Genomic DNA, 27,066 nt, shown 5'->3' with positions numbered 1-27,066 from the left:
AAATGGATGCGCAGACAATTTAGGTGTCCATTTTGCATCGCCCCGTTAAAGATGCCTAAGAAAACAAAAACAAAAAATGCTTGCAAGCTTTCAGCATGGAAAAAAGGAGTCTGACTCATCGCATGCGGTAGGTAGCATGCGGGTGGCCGCCCTCGTGCACTGCTGAGAATTAGCAATTCCCTATAGATATATATATATGGAAATCGGTAGTATTTTACAGTCAATTGGCCAACTAGGAAAATGACGTGCAAATTTGTCCATATATAGTAAGTACTATTCTTACCAAGGTGATCAGATCGGTCATCTGCATGATTTGGATCCATGGCTGGTGAAGCAGCAATCCATGGCGCATCTGCTCAAGCATTGCTTGATTTGCTTTTGTTCCTCGTCCCACTGGTTCTACTGCTCGTCGGTTGGAAAAGATGGAGTCGAAGAAGAATCAAGCAGCGGCCAAACCTGCCGCTCCCACCTTCCCCTCCATTCAAGCTCCCGGTGATCGGGCACCTCCACCTCGTAGGCTCCCTGCCTCACGTCTCCTTCCGCGACCTTTCCCGGAAGCACGGCCGGGACCTCATGCTCCTCCGCTTGGGCGCGGTGAACACGGTGGTCGTGTCCTCGCCTCGCGCCGCGGAGGCCGTCCTGCGCACGCACGACCACGCTCTCGCATCCAGGGCGCGCTCCGCCGTTGCCGACATCATCTTCTACGGCTCGTCCGACGTCGGTTTCGCGCCCTACGGCGAGCCCTGGCGTCAGGCCAGGAAAGTCGTCACGACGCACATGCTCAGCACCAGGAAGGTGCACGCGTTGCGCCACGGACGTGAGGAAGAGGTGCCCATAGCCGTGGCCAAGATCCGTGCATCGGCGGCGACCGCCGCGGCGGTGGACATGAGCGAGCACCTGCACTCGTACGCGACAGACGTCGTCTGCCGCGCGGTGCTCGGGAGACACCACGGCGACGATGGCAGGAACAAGCTGGTCCGCGAGCTGGCCGACATCAACATGTCGCTCCTTGGGGGGTTCAACCTCGATGACTACTTTCCGGGCTTCGCAATAGTGGGCGTGTTCACCGGCTTGGTGGTGTGCCGCAGGGCTATCAGGGTTCGCAAGAGGTGGGACGAGCTGTTCTTAAAGCTCATGGACCAGCAGGGGCGACACCGCGAGCAGGGGGATGATGCCAGCTCGGACTTCATACACGTCTTACTCTCTCTGCAAGAAGAGTACGGATTGACCACAGACAATGTAAAGGCGATCGTGATGGTAAGTAAGTAATCCATTCAATTAGGGGGTAAAATGAGTATTTTTCTTGACATGATAATTAACAGGACATGTTCCAAGCGGGGATAGAAACGATATATCTTGTGCTCGAATCTGCAATGGCTGAGCTGATGAATAACAGACACGTCATGGCCAAATTGCAAGAGGAGGTCAGGAGGAGGCATACACTGGGGCCGGCAGTTGGGGCCGAGGACCGAGAAGAACCACAACAAGACGTGGTCACGGAAGAGGAGCTCGTTGACATGGCCTACTTGAGGGCTACAGTGAAGGAGACGTTGAGGCTGCACCCTCCGACGCCACTCCTCATCCCTCACCTCTCGATGGCTGACTGCGAGATTGACGGCTACACGATCCCTTCCGGGACACGGCTCATGGTCAACGCGTGGGCTCTCGCTAGAGACCCCGCGTCATGGGACACGCCGGAGGAGTTCGCGCCGGAGAGGTTCCTCCCTGGAGGCAGCGCGGCCACACTCAACGGCAAAGGGAGGGACTTTGAGTATTTGCCTTTCGGGTCTGGACGGAGGATCTGCCCAGGCATAAACTTCGCGAATGCTGCTGTGGAATTGATGCTAGCGAACCTCGTGTACCATTTCGACTGGGAGCTGCCAGCAAAGATGAAGGAGGTTGATATGAAGGAAGTGTTCAGCTTGTCGATCCGGCGTAAGGAGAAGCTCCTCCTTGTCCCAGTTTCAAGATCAATCCCTCTCTCCGATAAGAGAGAATGATAACTAGCCAACTACGAAGTACTAGTATGAAATAAGTACTGTACTTACATTTGGCTTGTTCAAATTTAACTTGCCATTTATTCGTTCATAATGTCATGACAAAATCTGAATTTTCAAGCATCATACCGCAGCTTACTTCACGAATCACAAGTTTAAATTTGAACTATTCATAAAAAATATAAAGTAAATAATTTTGCTATATGTGTACTAACAAGGAAATTTGCACACGTATGTTGCTACGGGTTAACTTTATTTTCATGCCGCAATCTCCTGTAGAAGCTTCTGCTCCCAAGTCAAACTGAGAGCCCCACGAAAAAATGTGCCGCTTTAGTTTAAACCGATATTTTGATGAGCTCTCTAAATCTCACCATATATATATATATATATTTCACAAGTTTATATTTTTTATATTCTTGTAACGACCAAATTGATATAACACAACTGTCCACACCCATAATAATAATAATTATTATATATATGACAAATAAATTACAGAAAATGAAATCATTAATAATTCAAACATGTTTTGATATGTACTACCATTGGTTTCAGTAATTCTTTATTATCGTTTTTATATAGAATGATAAAGATCCAATCCACAAGGAAGCATAAATCTTCCTCCGATATTCGCTTGTGTTGACTCTAATTCGGTCTATGTTCCGTCTCCTTTCCGATACACAGTGGGGGTCCGTTATATATGGTTTTTTAGGTAAAGACGATGATCTAGGGGCTGTTGATGGACGGCTGAGGATGCTCGAGGCGCCCAAGCCTATGGGTGGCGCGACCTAGGGAGGGCCCCGCGTCACATGCAGCCTTTTGGTCCTCCGGGCTCTGTTTGCATGATTTCAAAACTGCATATCCCTTCAGTCGTTGTAAAATATTGATTCTCGAAAAAGCCCAGGTCCATTTGACTCTGTATTGGTCCCTGAAAGTAACAAAATACATAAAACATGAGATTCTTGTTCTGCAGAGTTGTAAACAAAATAAAGGGGATCATTGAAAATCCCCCAAAATAATATAAAACATTGATAGAACCTTATGAGATGCAAATATGAAGAAATATGTGGCAATAAACAACAAAGTTCATGTACGAATTTTAGATGCATCAACATCCCCAAGCGGAATCCATACTCATCCTCGGGTATGAAGGTGATAAAAACTCTACATGGACTTTGAAGTTTGTTGTTTAGTTGAATGTAACAAGTTAGTACACAAGGTTAATGATTCAAACATTAATGAACAACAATAAGAAAATGAGATTTGAAGTGAAATTTCTTGTTCACTACAAAAGTGTGCAGCAATAAATCACAATGTGTAAAAACAAATGAAAGCACTATGGACATTAAACATGTAAGTAATTTCAAGTGGTCAAGGAATCTTTCTTTCTTCTTTCTTCTTTCTCTTTCTTTTATTTTTCATTGGAAAAAGTGGATACTGAAAGTAAGCATGGAGTATGCATGCCAACAATTTGATAGTAATAAAGAGTAAAATGAATTTTGAGGGATGCAACTCATGTCAACGGCAGTGAAAATAAATATGGTTTTATGTGTTTGACCTCTTAAAAGTTGGATGCATCATGCCCCTTGGCACATGCACCCACACCTCATGCTACTCAAGTTTAGATTACCATAGACCTTCTTCATATGTTGATAACCTAAGTGCATGGGATCATCATAGTACAATTCGATAAGTATTTTAGTATCGAACCCACGAGTAGATGAAGGTAAATTATCTATTCTCTAAAGCTCTATAATCCACTTATATAGCCTTCTATGAAAAGCTAGGATCTATACTATGTTTGTGTATGTGAAGAGGTTTCAATTATAAAACTATATGTTCTAAAATTAAAATGCGAGAAGTGAAACAAATGCAAGAAAAGTAAAGTGCAGTAAAGTAAAGTGAAATGAAGTGAAGTGGAGTGGAGCAACTCAAGGGAGAAAATGTTCAACTAATTTCTACTTCATGTGTGTGGTTGTCATAATCAGTGAAGCACAAGGATAGTTTTTTATTGTTCTTTCCTAGAGATGAGCCATAAATAGGTGTAGCCATAAACATGAGCAATTGCACCACTAGTGATTGATCCAAAGGCCAATTAAGAACAAACAAGGAAATTATTAAGACATAAAGTCCAACCACCGATGTAAGTTTAAAGGTCCCAATAGTTATACCCCCCATTGATTAGCCATGAATTAATACAACATGAATCTAATAATTGGGATTCGGTTTCTGTCAAACTTCGGCTATCCCTCATCCTATCAACATGCAACAGTGACAATCTCATGCATTCCCCAACATATGTGTGCACTCATATATCAGTACAAAAGATCATCATAGAAGATAACATATACGTGTATGCAACGAACAACAAACTATATAACAATTTCCATGAACAAGCCACTACTCAGACATCAACAAACATCAACATAGAGATACAATAGATCATGGGAAACCAATATATTGCATCATACATCATGTTTTCCGAGAGATTGCAAGGGTAGATGAAGATGGTGCTGCTGTAGATGGTCATGGAGATGATGATGTTGATGAAGATGACCACACCGGAGGGGGTGTGGAGTCCACCAGAGGCGATTCTGGCAGCGTTTCCCCCATCGGATCTCCGCTGGTGAGGGCAAATGAAACATAGAAGAAAGAATGAGATAGCAAACTCCCAAAAGAGCAAGGTTCCAACAAATAAACCAAACCCTCTACACTTTTCACAATGACACAATCGAAAGGAAAAAGTCTGTCTTCCAAAAACAAAAACTTGATAAGAATCAAGACATTTTATCAAAATATTTTTCAAAGAGGCAAGGAAGACACATGGGAGCTACAAAGATTTCTTGGAAATAGAATAAGGCAATAAGAAGCAATCCAAGGTGAAGGTGATCCATAAATTAAACCACATACAAGGTTATCAGTTGTCAAATACAATGAGAATATTGTAATTGATTTCCGGTGGTACATTTTAAGGATTCGAGATCAACTTCACAATAAAAGGCATAGGATAAATATATATAGGATTAAACAATATGCACGGATGAAGATTCTTGATAGCTTTAACTGGTCAAACAATCACGCACAACAATTATTAGAATAAATAAGTTATAGAGATATGTATTTGAGGAAAAACCGCACCAAGAATTTCCTACTCAAACAAGAACTCATAAGATGAGCAATAAAAGCTTTTTAATAAAAGAGGAGCTTGTTTGAGAAAACATGCCACCTAGGAACAAAATAATTAAGAGTATCAACTCTAAGTGGCATAACCTCATATTTTCACATTTTCTAGGCTTATGATATGTACCAAAAAATTACTCCCCAATAATGTGATAAAACATTTCTTCTAATCAAGAGGAAATTAAAATTCAACTAGAGATGGTTAATGGGCATTTAGAATTTGAATTTCTCATGAGTATGACACACCACATAGTGATAAGATAATCTTGCAATATCAATACTAAGTGGTGGTACCCATGTACACACATTTTAAAGAAAGAGAGATGCACAAGGCATATCACTCCCCCACAATGGGATGTTCCATTAACCACTCAAAGAGAGCCAAATAAGATGTCATCAAGATGCATTAGGCTCAAAACAATACACAAGTAAGTGATGAGTCAAACAAACATACTTGAATACACAAGATAGGCAAGTAAGACCCAACACATACAAACACATATTTGGTATAAAACCAAACATGCGAAGGGGCAAGTAACTTACAATAAGTATGAAGAGTTGAAGTATAAGTTACCGCAAAGAGGAACATTAAATATAATATATATATGATAATCCTTATGACTTGGCTTGATATATAATATATGAAGATTCCTTAATTCTTCATGAAGTAGCCAAGTCTCCAATGTCTTCCACATACACCTATTGATCAAGTTTGAGCTTGTTGGTCCCCAAACAAGTTGGGTCCTGAGAGGTTAGTCACAATAGGCTTGGCAACCCAAATGGTTATTTTCTTGAAGCCACTTTGAGTTCCAACAAATTTGGCAAACACATTTCCATCCTTATCCTTCCCAGGAGAATAATCATCATCAACAATGATAGGGTAAGATAAGGTACCATTTAAGCATGAAGAGGCAAGGTGCCCCTTCTCACGACATAAGTAGCAATTGTTCCCCTTTTTCTTCTTTATTGATTTCTTTACTTGGGGAACTTTATCTTGATTCTTCTTCGGAAGTGGCCTATCTTCAACTTGAAGTTGAGCTTGTGATTAGCTTTTACCATGAGGCCGCTTCCCTTGTTGCTTTGTACTCAAGTGCTTCTTCTTCAATGGGCATGCTCTAACATGATGCCCTTCAACCTCGCACTTGAAGAAAACAATCGTGGTCGGATCCTTGACTTTGTCTTGGCCCTTCTTCTTGTTGCTCTTGCTCTTGGACTTGTTCTTGTTATTGGAGTTGAATCCAAGTCCACTCTTGTCATTGGGGGATTGTTGCAAACTCAACATCTTGTCAAGTGCGGATTTCCCTTCATGACGCTTTTCCAAGTCTTTCTTCAAAGAAAGGACTTGGGCCTTGAGCTCTTTGATTTCCTCTACATGGTTAGTAGAAATACAAGGACTAGAGGAAGTAGAAGCTTCATTGTTAGAGCAATAAGGCAATGCAAGTAATCCAACACAAGGTGTATCAATAGTTTGACTAGATGGATTACTACGACTAGCACAAGGCAATATAGCTTTTTGAGTAGAGGTTGTGCTAATTTCCACATGAGGCTCACACGATGTTACCTTAGTGATACTAGCCTCATGAGCTAACTTTAGCCCATCATAGGAGATTAGGAGATCCTCAAGAGAGCCCGAGAGCGTTTTATGACTTTCTTCTAATTTCCTATAATTGCTAATTTGCGAATCAAGTTGATCCCTTAGCTCAACATTCTCCTTTAAGATAGATGCTTCACAAGAAGTAGAGTTAGTAGCTCAAGCATCATCAATAGAATTTTCTTTTTCAAGCACATAAGATTCTATTTCTTGCTTAAGACAATGAGTTATGCACCTTTCATTTTTCAGCTCTTGTCTTAGGAGATTGAATCTCTGTTTCTCATTTTCAATATGAGATTCCAACTGCTCAATGGACTCATTCCTTTCCTTGAGGGAGTCCATCAAGAAATCGAATTTGACAAGGGCATTACCACGAAGGGTGCATCTAACATAGCAAATGCCTTTAAGTATAGCAATTTCATCTTGTTCATCATCATCACTCTCATCATTAGAAGATGTGTTGGGATTCAAGGTAGGAGTTACCTTTGGTCCCTTTGCCATAAGGCACATGTGCATACCGGAGGATGATGATGAAGATGATCTTCATTCATGAGAGTCTCATGCCTCATAGATTGTTCAATTTCCTCTACATTGTTAAACAATAAACAACTAGAGGAAATAGAAGCATTTTGTTCGTGGAAAGAGGACAAAGCAAGCATATCATCATGTGCTCTATTTTGTTAGGGTAATAGACTTATTTTATTACCAGGGGCCAAAGGTCACAATATATAGTACATGTATAGGTGCAAATATGCAGAACGCCCCCTAACATATGGGGAAACTACAATATACAAATATATACATCTAACACCCCCCCTCAAACTCATGGTGGATCCACAACACTGAGTTTGGAGAGTAAGAAGTCATGCTGCGCTCGGGTTTTTGCCTTTGTAAAGAAATCCGCCAACTGCAAGTCTGAAGGCACATAATGAAGCGCAACAACCTGAGCCTGCACCTGAGCACGTGTATAAAAAGCATCAACACCGGATCACATGCAATACTGATAGCACCTGTACTTTGAGACAAAAGTGGAGTGGATGTCGCAACAGAGACCCCAAAATCTGCAAGCAACCACCGTAACCAGGTCACCTCAGCAATCAACAAAACATAGCCCGCAGCTCAACATCAACACTCGAATGGTGTAAGGGTACATTGCCCCTATGTGTGGTTTTGGTAATTAATGACAAGCCCTATGGACTAATGTTTTTCATTGAGTTTATATGAAGGAATATTCCATAGGTACTACTTGTACTCCATGTGTTGGATTCAATTATGGATGCCATGAAGATAAAGGTATTCCTTGTGTATTGGCATCAAGATCATCGGTATGAAGATATATATATGTGATATGATCAATAAGAAGAAATGAAGATGGAGTTCTTATGTGGAACTCAATATTAGCCATGCTCTATCTTAAGTGAGTATGTGAAGATACAAGGTTGAGTTAGGCAAGTTCAAGATGAGCATCTCAAGTGAATCACATACTTGAAGCTTGCCGTCCATTTGATGATAATGGACTAGTGAAGATGTGCATCAATGGAGCTTTCCCATCATAGTGTATGGGGGAGCATTTGTGAGTCTTCACGAAGCAACATTGGTCAAGTGAGGCATTCCGGCTTGAGTGAAGCTTGAAGAGTTATCATCAAGATCAAGCGGGATGCGCAAGGCAAAGGTATGGCCTTGCTAGGTTTTCCTTTTACCGGTCTCAAGGTGGATGTTGGGAGACCGGATTATAGGATAGATAGCCGCACTATTAAGAGGGGCTTTCGGTTGAGTAACTTGATCACATCGTCTTAGGGAGCTCAATCCTTTGCATACTTTGCATATCCTTATTGCTTCTTGGTGTTTCTCTATGTGAGGTTCTTGAGCTTGTTGCTAGCTTTACAACAAGCCCAAGTTCATCGAAAACGGAGTTCGCATGCATCTTCTATGGCGTTTTCGATGTTGGGTAATTTTACCGGTTATTCATGATATAAGGTTCTACCTTTTATATTCATGATAAAATTCCCTTCTACAGATTCTTGAGTCTGCACTTTTTATAGGATAGCATTTGTCGTTATCTTCCAAACGAAATTAGTTTCATGTCAATGGGAGTTCGGGAGCAATAGTTATTAAAGAAAAAGGAAAAAGAGAAAATATAAAAGAAAAAGGAAAAAGAGGAGGAGGGGCCGCCGGTTGGGCGCCCGGCCTGCCAGGCCATGCGCCGGCCCAGCCGGCCAGGTCCGGCGCCAACCGGACCGGGCGCCAATCGGCCCAGGCACCGGCCTAGCCCAGCTCCTTCCGGCCCGGCCGGGGGTTCCACCGGGCCGCCTCTCCGCCGAAGGCCCACGCGGCCTGCCGCCCCCGTGCGTCCTGCGCATTCTGCCGCCCAGCGGCTGCCACCGCCTCGCCCGGTCGGTGGGCCGGCCCGACCGGGCCTGACCGGCCTCCCCAGCCCAGGCTCCGGTCGGCCGGCCTGCTGGCCGGCTGGGCTGTTTTTTTTAGCCCGTTTTTCTTGCCTTTTCCTTGTCTTTTTCCCCCCAACGGTTTTATTTGCTCCTAGCTATAAATAGACCTTCTTTCACCTTGAGACAACCACTTCTTCCCTTTTCTCTCACCTCCATTGTTGCATTTGAAGAAGTTGCTCTCTCTCTTGTTCCCCCCCCCCATGATTCTTGCTCATACTTGAGGATTTGAGAGAGGAGATCTAGATCTACACTTCCACCAAACCAATTCTTCTCTAAGTGAGGGAATCTCTTGGGATCTAGATCTTGGAGTCTTTCGTTGACTTTCCCCCTTGTTCTTCCTCTCCAATCTCATCCTAGCATTCGTTGCTTTGGTGGGATTTGAGTGCGAAGGACTTGAACACCTCCGGTGTTCTTGCTTTGCATCATTGCATAGTGTTGAGCTCTCCACCACGATTTGTTCGAGTGAGAGACCGTGAGCTTGTTACTCTTGGAGGGTGACCTCCTAGTTGGCTTGGTTGGTGTCCCGGTGATCTCTTCGTGGAAGATTGTGAAGGGGCCCGGGCTTCTCCTTCGTGGAGCTTGTGAAGTGGTTGTGGAGCTTGCCATCTCCGGAGCGGACGAAAAGCTAACCATAAGGAAAGGACCATTATCCTTCGTGGGTGTGGTTCGGAGAATAGGGTGAGCCTTCGTGGCGCGGAGAATCCTTTGTGGGACCTCCACTCCTCCAAACGTGACGTACCTTCTTGCAAAGGAAGGGAACACGGGAATACATCCTCGTCTCCGCGTGCCTCGGTTATTTCTATACCCGAGCTCTCTTTCCTTGTGATAGCCATCGTGCTTGAAGTACATATATCTTGCTATCACCTGTGCTACATATATCTTGTGCCTATCTTGCTTAGCTCTAGTTGCTATTGTTACACTTAGTTGAGCTTAGCATATTTAGGGTTTGTGCTTGTAAACTAAACGATAGTTTAATTCCGCATTATTACAAGACAAATCTGTAAGAGTTTTTAATTGCCTATTCACCCCCCCTCTAGGCGACATCTCGATCTTTCAATTGGTATCAGAGCAAGGTCTTGATACGTCTCCGACGTATCGATAATTTCTTATGTTCCATGCCACATTATTGATGTTATCTACATGTTTTATGCACACTTTATGTCATATTCGTGCATTTTCTGGAACTAACCTATTAACAAGATGCCGAAGTGCCAGTTGTTGTTTTCTGCTGTTTTTGGTTTCAGAAATCCTAGTAAGGAAATATTCTCGGAATTGGACGAAATCAAAGCCCAGGGGCCTATTTTCTCACGAAGCTTCCAGAAGTCCGAAGGAGAGACGAAGAGGGGCCACGGAGGGGCCACACCCTAGGCGGCGCGGCCCCCTTGGCCGCGCGGCCCTGTGGTGTGGGGCCCCGTGCCGCCTCTTGACCTGCCCTTTCGCCTATAAAAAGTCTCCGTGACGAAAACCCCGGTCGAGAACCACGATACGGAAAACCTTCCGGAGACGCCGCCGCCGCCGATCCCATCTCGGGGATCCAGAGATCGCCTCCGGCACCCTGCCGGAGAGGGGAATCATCTCCGGAGGACTCTACGCCGCCATGGTCGCCTCCGGTGTGATGTGTGAGTAGTCTACCCCTGGACTATGGGTCCATAGCAGTAGCTAGATGGTTGTCTTCTCCCCATTGTGCTATCATTGTCGGATCTTGTGAGCTGCCTAACATGATCAAGATCATCTATCTGTAATTCTATATGTTGCGTTTGTTGGGATCCGATGAATAGAGAATACTTGTTATGTTGATTATCAAAGCTATGCTTATGTGTTGTTTATGATCTTGCATGCTCTCCGTTATTAGTAGATGCTCTGGCCAAGTTGATGCTAGTAACTCCAAGAGGGAGTATTTATGCTCGATAGTGGGTTCATGCCTCTGTGAATCTGGAGGAGTGACAAGAACCACTAAGGTTATGGATGTGCTGTTGCCACTAGGGATAAAACATTAGTGCTATGTTCAAGGATGTAGTCACTAGTTACATTACGCGCAATACTTAATGCAATTGTCTGTTGTTAGCAACTTAATACTGGAGGGGGTTCGGATGATAACCTGAAGGTGGACTTTTTAGGCATAGATGCAGTTGGATGACGGTCTATGTACTTTGTCGTAATGCCCAATTAAATCTCACTATACTCATCATGATATGTATGTGCATGGTCATGCTCTCTTTATTTGTCAATTGCCCAACTGTAATTTGTTCACCCAACATGCTGTTCGTCTTATGGGAGAGACACCTCTAGTGAACTGTGGACCCCGGTCCAATTCTCTTTACTGAAATACAATCTACTGCAATACTATTCTACTGTTTTCTGCAAACAATCATCTTCCACACAATACGGTTAATCCTTTGTTACAGCAAGCCGGTGAGATTGACAACCTCACTGTTTCGTTGGGGCAAAGTACTTTGGTTGTGTTGTGCAGGTTCCACGTTGGCGCCGGAATCTCTGGTGTTGCGCCGCACTACATCCCGCCGCCATCAACCTTCAACGTGCTTCTTGGCTCCTCCTGGTTCGATAAACCTTGGTTTCTTTCTGAGGGAAAACTTGCTGCTGTGCGCATCATACCTTCCTCTTGGGGTTGCCCAACGAACGTGTGAAATACACGCCATCAGGTCTCTCCTTGTTTAAGGCTTCACCGCCTTGAGAGTAAAGATGTCGGCTAGTATAGTGCACAAATTATCTTGTGTGGCGAAATTGCTTGCTTTGTAATCTTTGGACCTTGTGTCCACATATAGAGCAATTTCTAGATGTCGGTTTTTCTCCTCCGATGGATTCTCACAATCTATCTTTAGAGGATGAGAAAAACTTACATCTTGAAGCTCAAGTATCTAATGAGCTTTTATTCTCCTTGAGACCCGATTTTCGTAGGTTCTTGATATATATAAAGCGAAAATCGTCTCATGAGATGTGGATCAAGCTTAAGGAAATGTTTGGTGGATCCACTTCTCAATTGGTCGGTGGTGACTCCGAGGAGCTCTCTTCCCCTTCACATCATGAAGAGCTCCAAGTTGCTTCCACCTCCGGTCGTGATGAGTTATCATCTTCTTCCACTTCACCAACGTGTAGCAAGACACGAGGTAATGATATGGTGAGTGGTGAGGAAAATTGCAATGTTGATATTGTGCTCAATAGTGATGATTCTTCATCTCTATCCCATTGTAATGCTTCCTCTTTGGACTTAAACACATCTAGCATTGAAAATAACCTACATGCTTGTGTTGATAGTCCTTGCATATCATGTGTAAATTGCTTACATAGATCTCATAATGATATGCTTACCTTGTCTTGCTCCCATAATCAAAATGCTTATATTTCCTCTAGTTGTTTGTTGACTAACAATGTAGAGGAAACCGAACACTCTATGGATCAAGACATGTTTTCAAATGAGGATTCAAGAATATCTTCATCTTCATCCTCCGGTATGCACATGTGCCTTATGGCAAATGGATCAAAGGTATCTCCTACTTTGACTCCTAACACTTCCTCTAATGATGAGAGTGATGATGATGATGATAATGATGAAGAATATAATACCTTGGTGCATAATATGGCAACGATATATGCTTCTCTTCATGGTAATAAAGAAGCTCGTGCTAATCTCGAACACTCTATGGATACCTTGAATAAATATAGGGAAACCATAGTGGAGTTGGAGTCCCATGTTGAAAATGGGGAAATGAGATTCACTCTCCTCAAGCATGAGCTAAAAGATGAGAAGCATACTAATTTTATGCTTACACAAAAAATTGAATCCTATGAGCTTGAAAATGAAAAATCTATTGATGATGCTTGTGCTACTAACTCTACTTCTTGTGAAGCATCTATCTTAAAGGAGAATGTTGAGTTGAGGGCTCAACTTGAGTTGCTAACTAGCAATTATAGGGAATTGGAAGAAAGTCATAAAAAGCTCTCAAGCTCTCATGATGATCTTCTAATTTCCTATGATGGGCTAAAATTAGCTCATGAGGCAAGTATCACTAAGGTAACATCTTGTGAGCCTCATATGGATGTTAGCACAATCTCTACTACAAATGCTATATTGCCATGTGCTAGTCCTTGTAATCCATCTAGTCAAACTAGTGATACACCTTGTGTTGGATTACTCACTTTGCCTTGTTGCTCTAACAATGAAGCTTCTACTTCCTCTAGTACTTGTATTTCTACTAACCATGTAGAGGAAATCAAAGAGCTCGAGGCCCAAGTCCTTTCTTTGAAGAAATACCTGGAAAAGCGTCATGAAGGGAAATCCGCACTTGACAAGATGCTAAGTGTGCAACAATCCCCCAATGACAAGAGTGGACTTGGATTCAACTCCAATAACAAGAACAAGTCCAAGAGCAAGAGCAACAAGAAGAAGGGCCAAGACAAAGTCAAGGATCCGGCCAAGTTGGTTTGCTTCAAGTGCAAGGTTGAAAGGCATCATGTTAGATCATGCCCATTGAAGAAGAAGAAGCACTTGAGTGAGAAACAACAAGGGAAACGGCCGCAAGGTCAAGGTCAAGCTCATGCTCGACCTCAAGTTGAAGATAGGCCACTTCCCAAGAAGAATCAACATAATGTTCCCCAAGAGAAGAAATCAATAAAGAAGAGAAAGGGGAACACTTGCTACTTATGTCGTGAGAAGGGGCACTTTGCTTCTTCTTGCTTAGGTGGTACCTTATCTAACCCTATAATTGTTGATGATGATTATTCTCTAGGGAAGGATAAGGATGGCAATGTATTTGCTAAGTTTGTTGGAACTCAAAGTGGTTTCAAGAAAAGAACCATTTGGGTTGCCAAGCCTATTGTGACTAACCTCTTAGGACCCAACTTGGTTGGGGACCAACAAGCTCAAACTTGATCAATAGGTGTAGGTGGAGGTCATTGGAGACTTGGCTACTTCATGAAGAATTAAGGGATCTTCATATATTATATTTTGACCAAGTCAAGTCATATGGATTATCATCTATATCTTATATCCAATGTTCCTCTTTGCGGTAACTTATACTTCAACTCATCATATTTATTGTAAGTTACTTGCCCCTTTGCATGTTTGGTTTTGTACCAAATATTTGTGTGTATGTGTTGTGTCTTACTTACCTATCTTGTGCAGTCAAGTATGTTTGTTTGACACATCATATACTTGTGTATTGTTTTTGAGCCTAATGCATCTTGATGATATAATATTTGGCTCTCTTTGAGTTATTAATGGAACATCCCATTTTGGGGGAGTGATATGCTTTGTGCATCTCTCCTTCTATAAAATGTGGGTATATGGGTACCACCACTTAGTATTGATATTGCAAGATTATCTAGTGACTATGTGGTGTGTCATACTCATGAGAAATTCAAATTCTAAATATCCATTAATCATCTCTAGTTGAATTTTAGTTGCCTCTTATTTAGAAGAAATGTTTTATCACATTATGGGGGAGTAATATGTTTTGTACATATCACAAGCCTAGAAAATGTGAACATATGAGGTTATGCCACTTAGAGTTGATGCTCTTAATTATCTTGTTCCTAGGTGGCATGTTTGCTCAAACAAGCTCCATTCCTAATAAAAATCATTTATTACTCATCTTGTGGGTTCTTGTTTGAATAAGAAATTCTTGGTGCGGTTTTTCCTCAAATACATATCTCTATATCTTATTTGGGACACCGTTTGCTTCAAGTTATTCTAATCATTGCCGTGCGTGATTGTTTGACTAGTTGAAGTTATCAAGAATCTTCATCCGTGCATAGTGCTTAATTCTATATACTTATCTTATGCCTTTTATTGTGAAGTTGATCCTTACTATCATTGTCAATACTCCACCGGAAATTATTTCCAATACACTCATTGTCTTTGACAATTGATAACCTTGTATGTGGTTGATTTTTTGGATCATCTTCACCTTGGATTGTTTCCTACTTCCTTATTTTGTTTCCAAGAAATCTTTGTAGCTCCCATATGTCTTCCTTGTCCCTTTGAAAAATATTTTGATAAATCCCCTTGATTCATATCAAGTGTTTGTTTTGGTATACATACCTTTTCCTTACGGTACATTGTGCCATTGTGAAAGGTGTAGTGGGTTTGGTTTAATTGTTCGAACCTTGCTCTTTTGGGGAGTTTGCTATCTCATTCCTTCTTACATATTTTATTAGCTTGAATGAGATAAATCTTTGAGCATGTTTGCTTTATTTCATCCTCTATGCTCAATGGTTTCTTCTTAGTTCACTTGTTGAACTTTGTTGAACAAATCTTTTGTGATTTGCTTCCTTGATATAATTTGGACAACAAATTTGTTTTGCGACACCTATATGCCTTATTTAATTCTTTTGGTGTTTTGTCCAAAGTATATCTTTCTTGGATCTTTAAAAGTTTTGGTGCATGCTTATATGTAATTTGTTTATACTTGTAGCATGCTTGCTTTGTTTTGATCCATTATGTAGGATATACTCCATCAAATCCTAAATGGCTAAGATGTGCATGAAATTCAAGTTTCATCTAAATATGCACATGTTTATATGGAGTGTGTCATATATATTGTGGTTAGTCTAACCATGTGGACCCAATAAGTTTGGGGACCAAGATGTACTTGAATGATGTTTTAGGTACATTGGAGATGCAATGGAGGCGTGTCTCATCTATAAGGAAGCTGTTGTCACCATATGATAATTGGAGTCAAGATAAGATGATCGATGAACTCTTATCTACTACATCAAGCCATTGCCATCTCGGTAACAAGTATCTTATTCATGCACTCTCATATAGCATCCAACCTCTTGTAGGTTGTATCTTGGCATGAAATTATTTATTTTGAAAATATTGCGGTTCTTGAAAAACCCTTATTAAAAGTAAAACTTCTTATTGAACATTTGAGTAATTTGAGAAGATGCATATGATAGGTTATATATATATATATCATATTTTATGATTCACCTATCACAAATATGCCCTCTAGCAATTTATTGCATATCAATTCCTCAAAGAGCTCTTGTGTGCAATATTTATGAATTTGTGAAATAAATCCGTATTTGTGATACTTGTTGCCTTTCTCAAAACACTCCAACTAGCTCTACTTCCCTTATTGTTAGTTGTAATGTTTTTGAGATCTAATTTGGTTGAAGCTCATTCATATACCATAAGTGAAAATTGGAGCCATAGGCTATATATGCTTCCTAAGCAAACATCCTTGGTATATTTTATGACTTCATTTCGGATATCTAGTCTTATTTATTTTGTTAACCTCTTGTGTGTGTGCATGTTTCTTTATGGATCATTTTGTCCACTCTAGAAACTTATATACATAAGAGCGTTAATCCATCACCTTGATATCCTTGTTCTTTGCCAACTATCTTCTTACCCTTTTGATTTTAGTGTTATTGGTAAAGAAGATTTATGAGTGCTTGGTTTATTTGTTTTTCTTCATGCACTCATATCTCGTAATTTTTGGACTCAAGTTGTTCTTGATAAGCATATTCTCTTTATCTTTGTTGTGTTATAAATGATATATAGGGAGTGAGGATTCCATGTTTATGCATATTGTATTCAAATGCAAACATTATAAATTGTGCACGAACCTTGGGGAGCTTTCTTATTTTTAGAGCACTATATCTCTCTTATCATGATATCTTTGTTTGTCCAATTGGATCCTTGATTGCTTGCTTTACTTGTTGAAGCTCATTTCACCATGTTATCTTTATGCAATCTTTGATCCTCAATATAGTTTGACTTCCTTCAAGTATTCATCATTGGATATGTGCACTTGATTCCACTCAAATTATGAGAAGTGCACACTTTGGGGAGGAACTCACATTATATTGGCCTTCTAAATTTTTCACCCATTTTGACAATCGATGCCAATGGGGGAGAAGTTTAGAGGGTTTAAGGGAATGGTTTTATACTTAAGTTTGGTTTGTGCTTAAGTGTTTTTCCTCTCATGCATTCCATATTTATATGTCTTGCATGGTTGTATATATATAGTGGAAACTATCCCAAAGGTTAATCTTGACAATGTATGCAATGAATTCATGTTCATCACACGTGCATACATTGTGGGGGAGTTTTCTCTATATATATTGGTTCTACTCACATCCATTGCATTTGTTGTAGTTGTGTGAGTAGAGCCGGTTTTGATATGGGCTAGTAGCTTTGTGTTACTTGACCATATCAAATACAACCTCTTGTATACAACTTATTCTCGGATAAGTTGCGTACTTATCACTAATATTCATTATATAAACCCTCTTAGTGTGGTTGTCATCAATTACCAAAATGGGGGAGATTGTAAGGGTACATTGCCCCTATGTGTGGTTTTGGTAATTAATGACAACCCCTATGGACTAATGTTTTTCATTGAGTTTATATGAAGGAATATTCCATAGGTACTACTTGTACTCCATGTGTTGGATTCAAGTATGGATGCCATGAAGATAAAGGTATTCCTTGTGTATTGGCATCAAGATCATCGGTATGAAGATATATATATGTGATATGATCAATAAGAAGAAATGAAGATGGAGTTCTTATGTGGAACTCAATATTAGCCATGCTCTATCTTAAGTGAGTATGTGAAGATACAAGGTTGAGTTGGGCAAGTTCAAGATGAGCATCTCAAGTGAATCACATACTTGAAGCTTGCCGTCCATTTGATGATAATGGACTAGTGAAGATGTGCATCAATGGAGCTTTCCCATCATAGTGTATGGGGGAGCATTTGTGAGTCTTCACGAAGCAACATTGGTCAAGTGAGGCATTCCGGCTTGAGTGAAGCTTGAAGAGTTATTGATACGTCTCCGACGTATCGATAATTTCTTATGTTCCATGCCACATTATTGATGTTATCTACATGTTTTATGCACACTTTATGTCATATTCGTGCATTTTCTGGAACTAACCTATTAACAAGATGCCGAAGTGCCAGTTGCTGTTTTCTGCTGTTTTTGGTTTCAGAAATCCTAGTAACGAAATATTCTCGGAATTGGACGAAATCAACGCCCAGGGTCCTATTTTGCCACGAAGCTTCCAGAAGACCGAAGAGGAGATGAAGTGGGGCCACGAGGTGGCCACACCCTAGGGCGGCGCGGCCCCCCTTGGCCGCGCGGCCCTGTGGTGTGGGCCCCTCGTGCCGCCTCCTGACCTGCCCTTCCGCCTACTTAAAGCCTCCGTCGCGAAACCCCCGATCGAGAGCCACGATACGGAAAACCTTCCAGAGACGCCGCCGCCGCCAATCCCATCTCGGGGGATTCAGGAGATCGCCTCCGGCACCCTGCCGGAGAGGGGAATCATCTCCCGGAGGACTCTACGCCGCCATGGTCGCCTCCGGAGTGATGTGTGAGTAGTCTACCCCTGGACTATGGGTCCATAGCAGTAGCTAGATGGTTGTCTTCTCCCCATTGTGCTTCATTGTCGGATCTTGTGAGCTGCCTAACATGATCAAGATCATCTATCTGTAATTCTATATGTTGCGTTTGTTGGGATCCGATGAATAGAGAATACTTGTTATGTTGATTATCAAAGTTATGTCTATGTGTTGTTTATGATCTTGCATGCTCTCCGTTACTAGTAGATGCTCTGGCCAAGTAGATGCTTGTAACTCCAAGAGGGAGTATTTATGCTCGATAGTGGGTTCATGTCTCCGTGAATCTGGGGAAGTGACAGAAATCTCTAAGATTATGGATGTGATGTTGCCACTAGGGATAAAACATTGGTGCTATGTTCAAGGATGTACTCACTGATTACATTACGCGCAATACTTAATGCAATTGTCTGTTGTTAGCAACTTAATACTGGAGGGGGTTCGGATGATAACCTGAAGGTGGACTTTTTAGGCATAGATGCATGCTGGATAGCGGTCTATGTACTTTGTCGTAATGCCCAATTAAATCTCACTATACTCATCATAATATGTATGTGCATGGTCATGCCCTCTTTATTTGTCAATTGCCCAACTGTAATTTGTTCACCCAACATGCTGTTTATCTTATGGGAGAGACACCTCTAGTGAACTGTGGACCCCGGTCCAATTCTCTATACTGAAATACAATCTCTTGCAATCTGTTCTCACTGTTTTCTGCAAACAATCATCTTCCACACAATACGGTTAATCCTTTGTTACAGCAAGCCGGTGAGATTGACAACCTCACTGTTTCGTTGGGGCAAAGTACTTTGGTTGTGTTGTGCAGGTTCCACGTTGGCGCCGGAATCCCTGGTGTTGCGCCGCACTACATCCTGCCGCCATCAACCTTCAACGTGCTTCTTGACTCCTACTGGTTCGATTAAACCTTGGTTTCTTACTGAGGGAAACTTGCCGCTGTGCGCATCACACCTTCCTCTTGGGGTTCCCAACGGACGTGTCAACCACACGCATCAAGCAAATTTCTGGCGCCGTTGCCGGGGAGATCAAGACACGCTGCAAGGGGAGTCTCCACTTCCCAATCTCTTTACTTTGTTTTTGTCTTGCTTAGTTTTATTTTCTACTTTGTTTGCTGCACTAAATCAAAATACAAAAAAAATTAGTTGCTAGTTTTACTTTATTTGCTATCTTGTTTACTATATCAAAAACACAAAAAATTAGTTACTTGAATTTACTTTATCTAGTTTGCTTTATTTACTATTGCTAAAATGGCTACCCCTGAAAATACTAAGTTGTGTGACTTCACAACCACAAATAATAATGATTTCTTATGCACACCTATTGCTCCACCTGCTACTACAGCAGAATTCTTTGAAATTAAACCTGCTTTACTGAATCTTGTTATGCGAGAGCAATTTTCTGGTGTTAGTTCTGATGATGCTGCTGCCCATCTTAATAATTTTGTTGAATTGTGTGAGATGCAAAAATATAAAGATGTAGATGGTGACATTATAAAATTAAAATTGTTCCCTTTCTCATTAAGAGGAAGAGCTAAAGATTGGTTGCTATCTCTGCCTAAGAATAGTATTGATTCCTGGACTAAATGCAAGGATGCTTTTATTGGTAGATATTATCCCCCTGCTAAAATTATATCTTTGAGGAGTAGCATAATGAATTTTAAAAAATTAGATACTGAACATGTTGCACAAGCATGGGAAAGAATGAAATCTCTGGTTAAAAATTGCCCAACCCATGGACTGACTACTTGGATGATCATCCAAACCTTTTATGCAGGACTGAATTTTTCTTCGCGGAACCTATTGGATTCAGCTGCTGGAGGTACCTTTATGTCCATCACTCTTGGTGAAGCAACAAAGCTTCTTGATAATATGATGATCAACTACTCTGAATGGCACACGGAAAGAGCTCCACAAGGTAAGAAGGTAAATTCTGTCAAAGAAACCTCTTCCTTGAGTGATAAGATTGATGCTATTATGTCTATGCTTGTGAATGATAGGACTAATGTTGATCCTAATAATGTTCCGTTAGCTTCATTGGTTGCCCAAGAAGAACATGTTGATGTAAACTTCATTAAAAATAATAATTTCAACAACAATGCTTACCGGAACAATTCTAGTAACAACTATAGGCCATATCCTTATAATAAAGGCAACGGCTATGGTAGTTCTTATGGGAATTCTTACAACAATAATAGGAATACACCCCCTGGACTTGAAGCCATGCTTAAAGAATTTATTAGTACACAAACTGCTTTTAACAAATCTGTTGAAGAAAAGCTTGGAAAAATTGATATACTTGCTTCTAAAGTCGATAGTCTTGCCTCTGATGTTGATCTTTTGAAATCGAAAGTTATGCCTAATAGGGATATTGAAAATAAAATTGTTACTACAGCAAATGCCATCCAAGTTAGAATTAATGAGAATATAAGATTGATGGCTGAACTACGTGCTAGGTGGGATAGAGAAGAAAATGAAAAACTAGCTAAAGAGAAGAATGTAGCTAAAGTTTGGACTATTACCACCACTAGTAATGCTAATGCTACACATGTTGCTGCACCTCCTACTATTAATAATAAAAGAATTGGTGTTAGCAATGTTTCCACTTCTAATGCAAAGCACGAGAAACTGCCTGAAATTGCTAAAACTGCTGAAACTGCCTGTGATAAAACTGCTGAGATTTTTTCCAACATTGGGGATGATGATCCCATTGCTTTAGATTATAATGGTTTGAATTTTGATGATTGCCACATCTCTGAAGTTATAAAGTTCTTGCAAAAACTTGCTAAAAGTCCTAATGCTAGTGCTATAAATTTGGCTTTCACGCAACATATTACAAATGCTCTCATAAAAGCTAGAGAAGAGAAACTAGAGCGCGAAGCCTCTATTCCTAAAAAGCTAGAGGATGGTTGGGAGCCCATCATTAAGATGAAGGTTAAAGATTTTGATTGTAATGCTTTATGTGATCTTGGTGCAAGTATTTCTGTTATGCCTAAGAAAATTTATAATATGCTTGACTTGCCACCGCTGAAAAATTGTTATTTGGATGTTAATCTTGCTGATCATTCTACAAAGAAACCTTTGGGGAAAGTTGATAATGTTCGCATTACCGTTAACAATAACCTTGTCCCGTTGATTTTGTTGTCTTGGATATTGAATGCAATGCATCTTGTCCCATTATATTGGGAAGACCTTTTCTTCGAACCGTTGGTGCTACTATTGATATGAAGGAAGGTAATATTAAATATCAATTTCCTCTCAAGAAAGGTATGAAACACTTCCCTAGAAAGAGAATGAAGTTACCTTTTGATTCTATTATTAGAACAAATTATGATGTTGACACTTCGTCTCTCGATAATACTTCATACACACTTTCTGCGCCTAGCTGAAAGGCGTTAAAGAAAAGAGATTATGGGAGACAACCCATATTTTTACCTACAGTATTTTGTTTTTATTTTGTGTCTTGGAAGTTGTTTACTACTGTAGCAACCTCTCCTTATCTTAGTTTAGTGTTTTGTTGTGCCAAGTAAAGTCGTTGATAGAAAAGTTCATACTAGATTTGGATTACTGCGCAGAAACAGATTTCTTTGCTGTCACGAATCTGGGCTGTTTTCTCTGTAGGTAACTCAGAAAATTATGCCAATTTACGTGAGTAATCCTCAGATATGTACGCAACTTTCATTCAATTTGAGCATTTTCATTTGAGCAAGTCTGGTGCCTCGATAAAATTCGTCAATACGAACTGTTCTATTTTGACAGATTCTGCCTTTTATTTCGCATTGCCTCTTTTGCTATGTTGGATGAATTTCTTTGATCCATGAATGTCCAGTAGCTTTATGCAATGTCCAGAAGTGTTAAGAATGATTGTGTCACCTCTGAACATGTTAATTTTTATTGTCCACTAATCCTCTAATGAGTTGTTCTAAGTTTGGTGTGGAGGAAGTTTTCAAGGATCAAGAGAGGAGTATGATGCAACATGATCAAGGAGAGTGAAAGCTCTAAGCTTGGGGATGCCCCGGTGGTTCACCCCTGCATATTCTAAGAAGACTCAAGCGTCTAAGCTTGGGGATGCCCAAGGCATCCCCTTCTTCATCGACAACATTATCAGGTTCCTCCCCTGAAACTATATTTTTATTCCATCACATCTTATGTGCTTTGCTTGGAGCGTCGGTTTGTTTTTGTTTTTGTTTTGTTTGAATAAAATGGATCCTAGCATTCACTTTGTGGGAGAGAGACACGCTCCGCTGTAGCATATGGACAAGTATGTCCTTAGTTTCTACTCATAGTATTCATGGCGAAGTTTCTTCTTCGTTAAATTGTTATATGGTTGGAATTGGAAAATGATACATGTAGTAATTGCTAAAAATGTCTTGGGTAATGTGATACTTGGCAATTGTTGTGCTCATGTTTAAGCTCTTGCATCATATACTTTGCACCTATTAATGAAGAAATACATAGAGCATGCTAAAATTTGGTTTGCATATTTGGTTTCTCTAAGGTCTAGATAATTTCTAGTATTGAGTTTGAACAACAAGGAAGACGGTGTAGAGTCTTATAATGTTTTCAATATGTCTTTTATGTGAGTTTTGCTGCACCGGTTCATCCTTGTGTTTGTTTCAAATAAGCCTTGCTAGCCTAAACCTTGTATCGAGAGGGATTACCTCTCATGCATCCAAAATACTTGAGCCAACCACTATGCCATTTGTGTCCACCATACCTACCTACTACATGGTATTTTCCGCCATTCCAAAGTAAATTGCTTGAGTGCTACCTTTAAAATTCCATCATTCACCTTTGCAATATATAGCTCATGGGACAAATAGCTTAAAAACTATTGTGGTATTGAATATGTACTTATGCACTTTATCTCTTATTAAGTTGCTTGTTGTGCGATAACCATGTTCACTGGAGACGCCATCAACTACTCTTTGTTGAATTTCATGTGAGTTGCTATGCATGTTCGTCTTGTCTGAAGTAAGAGAGATCTACCACCTTATGGTTAAGCATGCATATTGTTAGAGAAGAACATTGGGCCGCTAACTAAAGCCATGATCCATGGTGGAAGTTTCAGTTTTGGACAACATCCTCAATCTCATATGAGAAAATTATTAATTGTTGCCACATGCTTATGCATTAAAGAGGAGTCCATTATCTGTTGTCTATGTTGTCCCGGTATGGATGTCTAAGTTGAGAATAATCAATAGCGAGAAATCCAATGCGAGTTTTCTCCTTAGACCTTTGTACATGCGGCATAGAGGTACCCCTTTGTGACACTTGGTTAAAACATGTGCATTGTGATGATCCGGTAGTCCAAGCTAATTAGGACAAGGTGCGGGCACTATTAGTATACTATGCATGAGGCTTGCAACTTGTAAGATATAATTTACATGATACATATGCTTTATTACTACCGTTGACAAAATTGTTTCATGTTTTCAAAATCAAAGCTCTAGCACAAATATAGCAATCGATGCTTTTCCTCTATGGAGGACCATTCTTTTACTTTCATTGTTGAGTCAGTTCACCTATTTCTCTCCACCTCAAGAAGCAAACACTTGTGTGAACTGTGCATTGATTCCTACATACTTGCATATTGCACTTGTTATATTACTCTATGTTGACAATATCCATGAGATATACATGTTATAAGTTGAAAGCAACCGCTGAAACTTAATCTTCCTTAGTGTTGCTTCAATGCTTTTACTTTGAATTATTGCTTTATGAGTTAACTCTTATGCAAGACTTATTGATGCTTGTCTTGAAGTTCTATTCATGAAAAGTCTTTGCTTTATGATTCACTTGTTTACTCATGTCATATACATTGTTTTGATCGCTGCATTCACTACATATGCTTTACAAATAGTATGATCAAGGTTATGATGGCATGTCACTCCAGAAATTATCTGTGTTATCGTTTTACCTGCTCGGGACGAGCAGAACTAAGCTTGGGGATGCTGATACGTCTCCGACGTATCGATAATTTCTTATGTTCCATGCCACATTATTGATGTTATCTACATGTTTTATGCACACTTTATGTCATATTCGTGCATTTTCTGGAACTAACCTATTAACAAGATGCCGAAGTGCCGATTCTTTGTTTTTCTGCTGTTTTTGGTTTCAGAAATCCTAGTAACAAAATATTCTCGGAATTGGACGAAATCAACGCCCGGGGTCCTATTTTGCCACGAAGCTTCCGAGAAGACCGAAGAGGAGACGAAGTGGGGCCACGAGGTGGCCACACCCTAGGCGGCGCGGCCCCCCTTGGCCGCGCGGCCTGTGGTGTGGGCCCCTCGTGCCGCCTCTCCCCGACCTGCCCTTCCGCCTACTTAAAGCCTCCGTCGCGAAACCCCAGTGCATCGAGAGCCACGATACGGAAAACCTTCCAGAGACGCCGCCGCCAATCCCATCTCGGGGGATTCAGGAGATCGCCTCCGGCACCCTGCCGGAGAGGGGAATCATCTCCCGGAGGACTCTACACCGCCATGGTCGCCTCCGGAGTGATGTGTGAGTAGTCTACCCCTGGACTATGGGTCCATAGCAGTAGCTAGATGGTTGTCTTCTCCCCATTGTGCTTCATTGTCGGATCTTGTGAGCTGCCTAACATGATCAAGATCATCTATCTGTAATTCTATATGTTGCGTTTATTGGGATCCGATGAATAGAGAATACTTGTTATGTTGATTATCAAAGTTATGTCTATGTGTTGTTTATGATCTTGCATGCTCTCCGTTACTAGTAGATGCTCTGGCCAAGTAGATGCTTGTAACTCCAAGAGGGAGTATTTATGCTCGATAGTGGGTTCATGTCTCCGTGAATCTGGGGAAGTGACAGAAATCTCTAAGATTATGGATGTGCTGTTGCCACTAGGGATAAAACATTGGTGCTATGTTCAAGGATGTACTCACTGATTACATTACGCGCAATACTTAATGCAATTGTCTGTTGTTAGCAACTTAATACTGGAGGGGGTTCGGATGATAACCTGAAGGTGGACTTTTTAGGCATAGATGCATGCTGGATAGCGGTCTATGTACTTTGTCGTAATGCCCAATTAAATCTCACTATACTCATCATAATATGTATGTGCATGGTCATGCCCTCTTTATTTGTCAATTGCCCAACTGTAATTTGTTCACCCAACATGCTGTTTATCTTATGGGAGAGACACCTCTAGTGAACTGTGGACCCCGGTCCAATTCTCTATACTGAAATACAATCTACTGCAATACTGTTCTACTGTTTTCTGCAAACAATCATCTTCCACACAATACGGTTATTCCTTTGTTACAGCAAGCCGGTGAGATTGACAACCTCACTGTTTCGTTGGGGCAAAGTACTTTGGTTGTGTTGTGCAGGTTCCACGTTGGCGCCGGAATCCCTGGTGTTGCGCCGCACTACATCCCACCGCCATCAACCTTCAACGTGCTTCTTGACTCCTACTGGTTCGATTAAACCTTGGTTTCTTACTGAGGGAAACTTGCCGCTGTGCGCATCACACCTTCCTCTTGGGGTTCCCAACGGACGTGTCAACCACACGCATCAGTTATCATCAAGATCAAGCGGGATGCGCAAGGCAAAGGTATGGCCTTGCTAGGTTTTCCTTTTACCGGTCTCAAGGTGGATGTTGGGAGACCGGATTATAGGATAGATAGCCGCACTATTAAGAGGGGCTTTCGGTTGAGTAACTTGATCACATCGTCTTAGGGAGCTCAATCCTTTGCATACTTTGCATATCCTTATTGCTTCTTGGTGTTTCTCTATGTGAGGTTCTTGAGCTTGTTGCTAGCTTTACAACAAGCCCAAGTTCATCGAAAACGGAGTTCGCATGCATCTTCTATGGCGTTTTCGAGGTTGGGTAATTTTACCGGTTATTCATGATATAAGGTTCTACCTTTTATATTCATGATAAAATTCCCTTCTACAGATTCTTGAGTCTGCACTTTTTATAGGATAGCATTTGTCGTTATCTTCCAAACGAAATTAGTTTCATGTCGATGGGAGTTCGGGAGCAATAGTTATTAAAGAAAAAGGAAAAAGAGAAAATATAAAAGAAAAAGGAAAAAGAGGAGGAGGGGCCGCCGGTTGGGCGCCCGGCCTGCCAGGCCATGCGCCGGCCAGGTCCGGGCGCCAACCGGACCGGGCGCCAACCGGCCCAGGCGCCGGCCTAGCCCAGCTCCCTTCCCGGCCCGACCGGGGTTCCACCGGGCCGCCTCTCCGCTGAAGGCCCACGCGGCCTGCCGCCCCCGTGCGGCCTGGGCATTCTGCCGCCCAGCGGCTGCCACCGCCTCGCCCGGTCGGTGGGCCGGCCCGACCGGACGACAGACCGGCCTCCCCAGCCCAGGCTCCGGTCGGCCGGCCTGCTGGCTGGCTGGGCTGTTTTTTTAGCCCGTTTTTCTTGCCTTTTCCTTGTCTTTTTCCCCCCAACGGTTTTATTTTCTCCTAGCTATAAATAGACCTTCTTCC

The 27,066-nt window shown here is 41.4% G+C and overlaps 1 protein-coding gene across 1 annotated transcript; it reads left to right on the top strand.

The window, feature by feature from the left end:
• Window positions 1–281: 281 nt before the first annotated feature.
• On the top strand, window positions 282–2,125 carry LOC127336134 (indolin-2-one monooxygenase). Its single transcript, XM_051362910.2, has 2 exons — window positions 282–1,257; window positions 1,323–2,125. Exons 1-2 carry the CDS (start codon window positions 322–324, stop codon window positions 1,998–2,000), a joined length of 1,614 nt encoding a protein of 537 aa, XP_051218870.1. The 5' UTR covers window positions 282–321; the 3' UTR covers window positions 2,001–2,125.
• Window positions 2,126–27,066: the final 24,941 nt, after the last annotated feature.

The sequence above is a fragment of the Lolium perenne genome, chromosome 2 (assembly GCF_019359855.2).
Source record: "Lolium perenne isolate Kyuss_39 chromosome 2, Kyuss_2.0, whole genome shotgun sequence".
Classification (NCBI taxonomy): domain Eukaryota; kingdom Viridiplantae; phylum Streptophyta; class Magnoliopsida; order Poales; family Poaceae; genus Lolium; species Lolium perenne.
This window is presented reverse-complemented; position numbering and strand designations above follow the sequence as displayed.

Bases quoted from the DNA above. Each gene is read 5' to 3' on its own strand.
- LOC127336134 (XM_051362910.2), top strand. From the start codon at position 322: ATGGCTGGTGAAGCAGCAATCCATGGCGCATCTGCTCAAGCATTGCTT. The intron at 1,258-1,322 runs GTAAGTAAGTAA...GATAATTAACAG, and splicing joins ATGTAAAGGCGATCGTGATG to GACATGTTCCAAGCGGGGAT.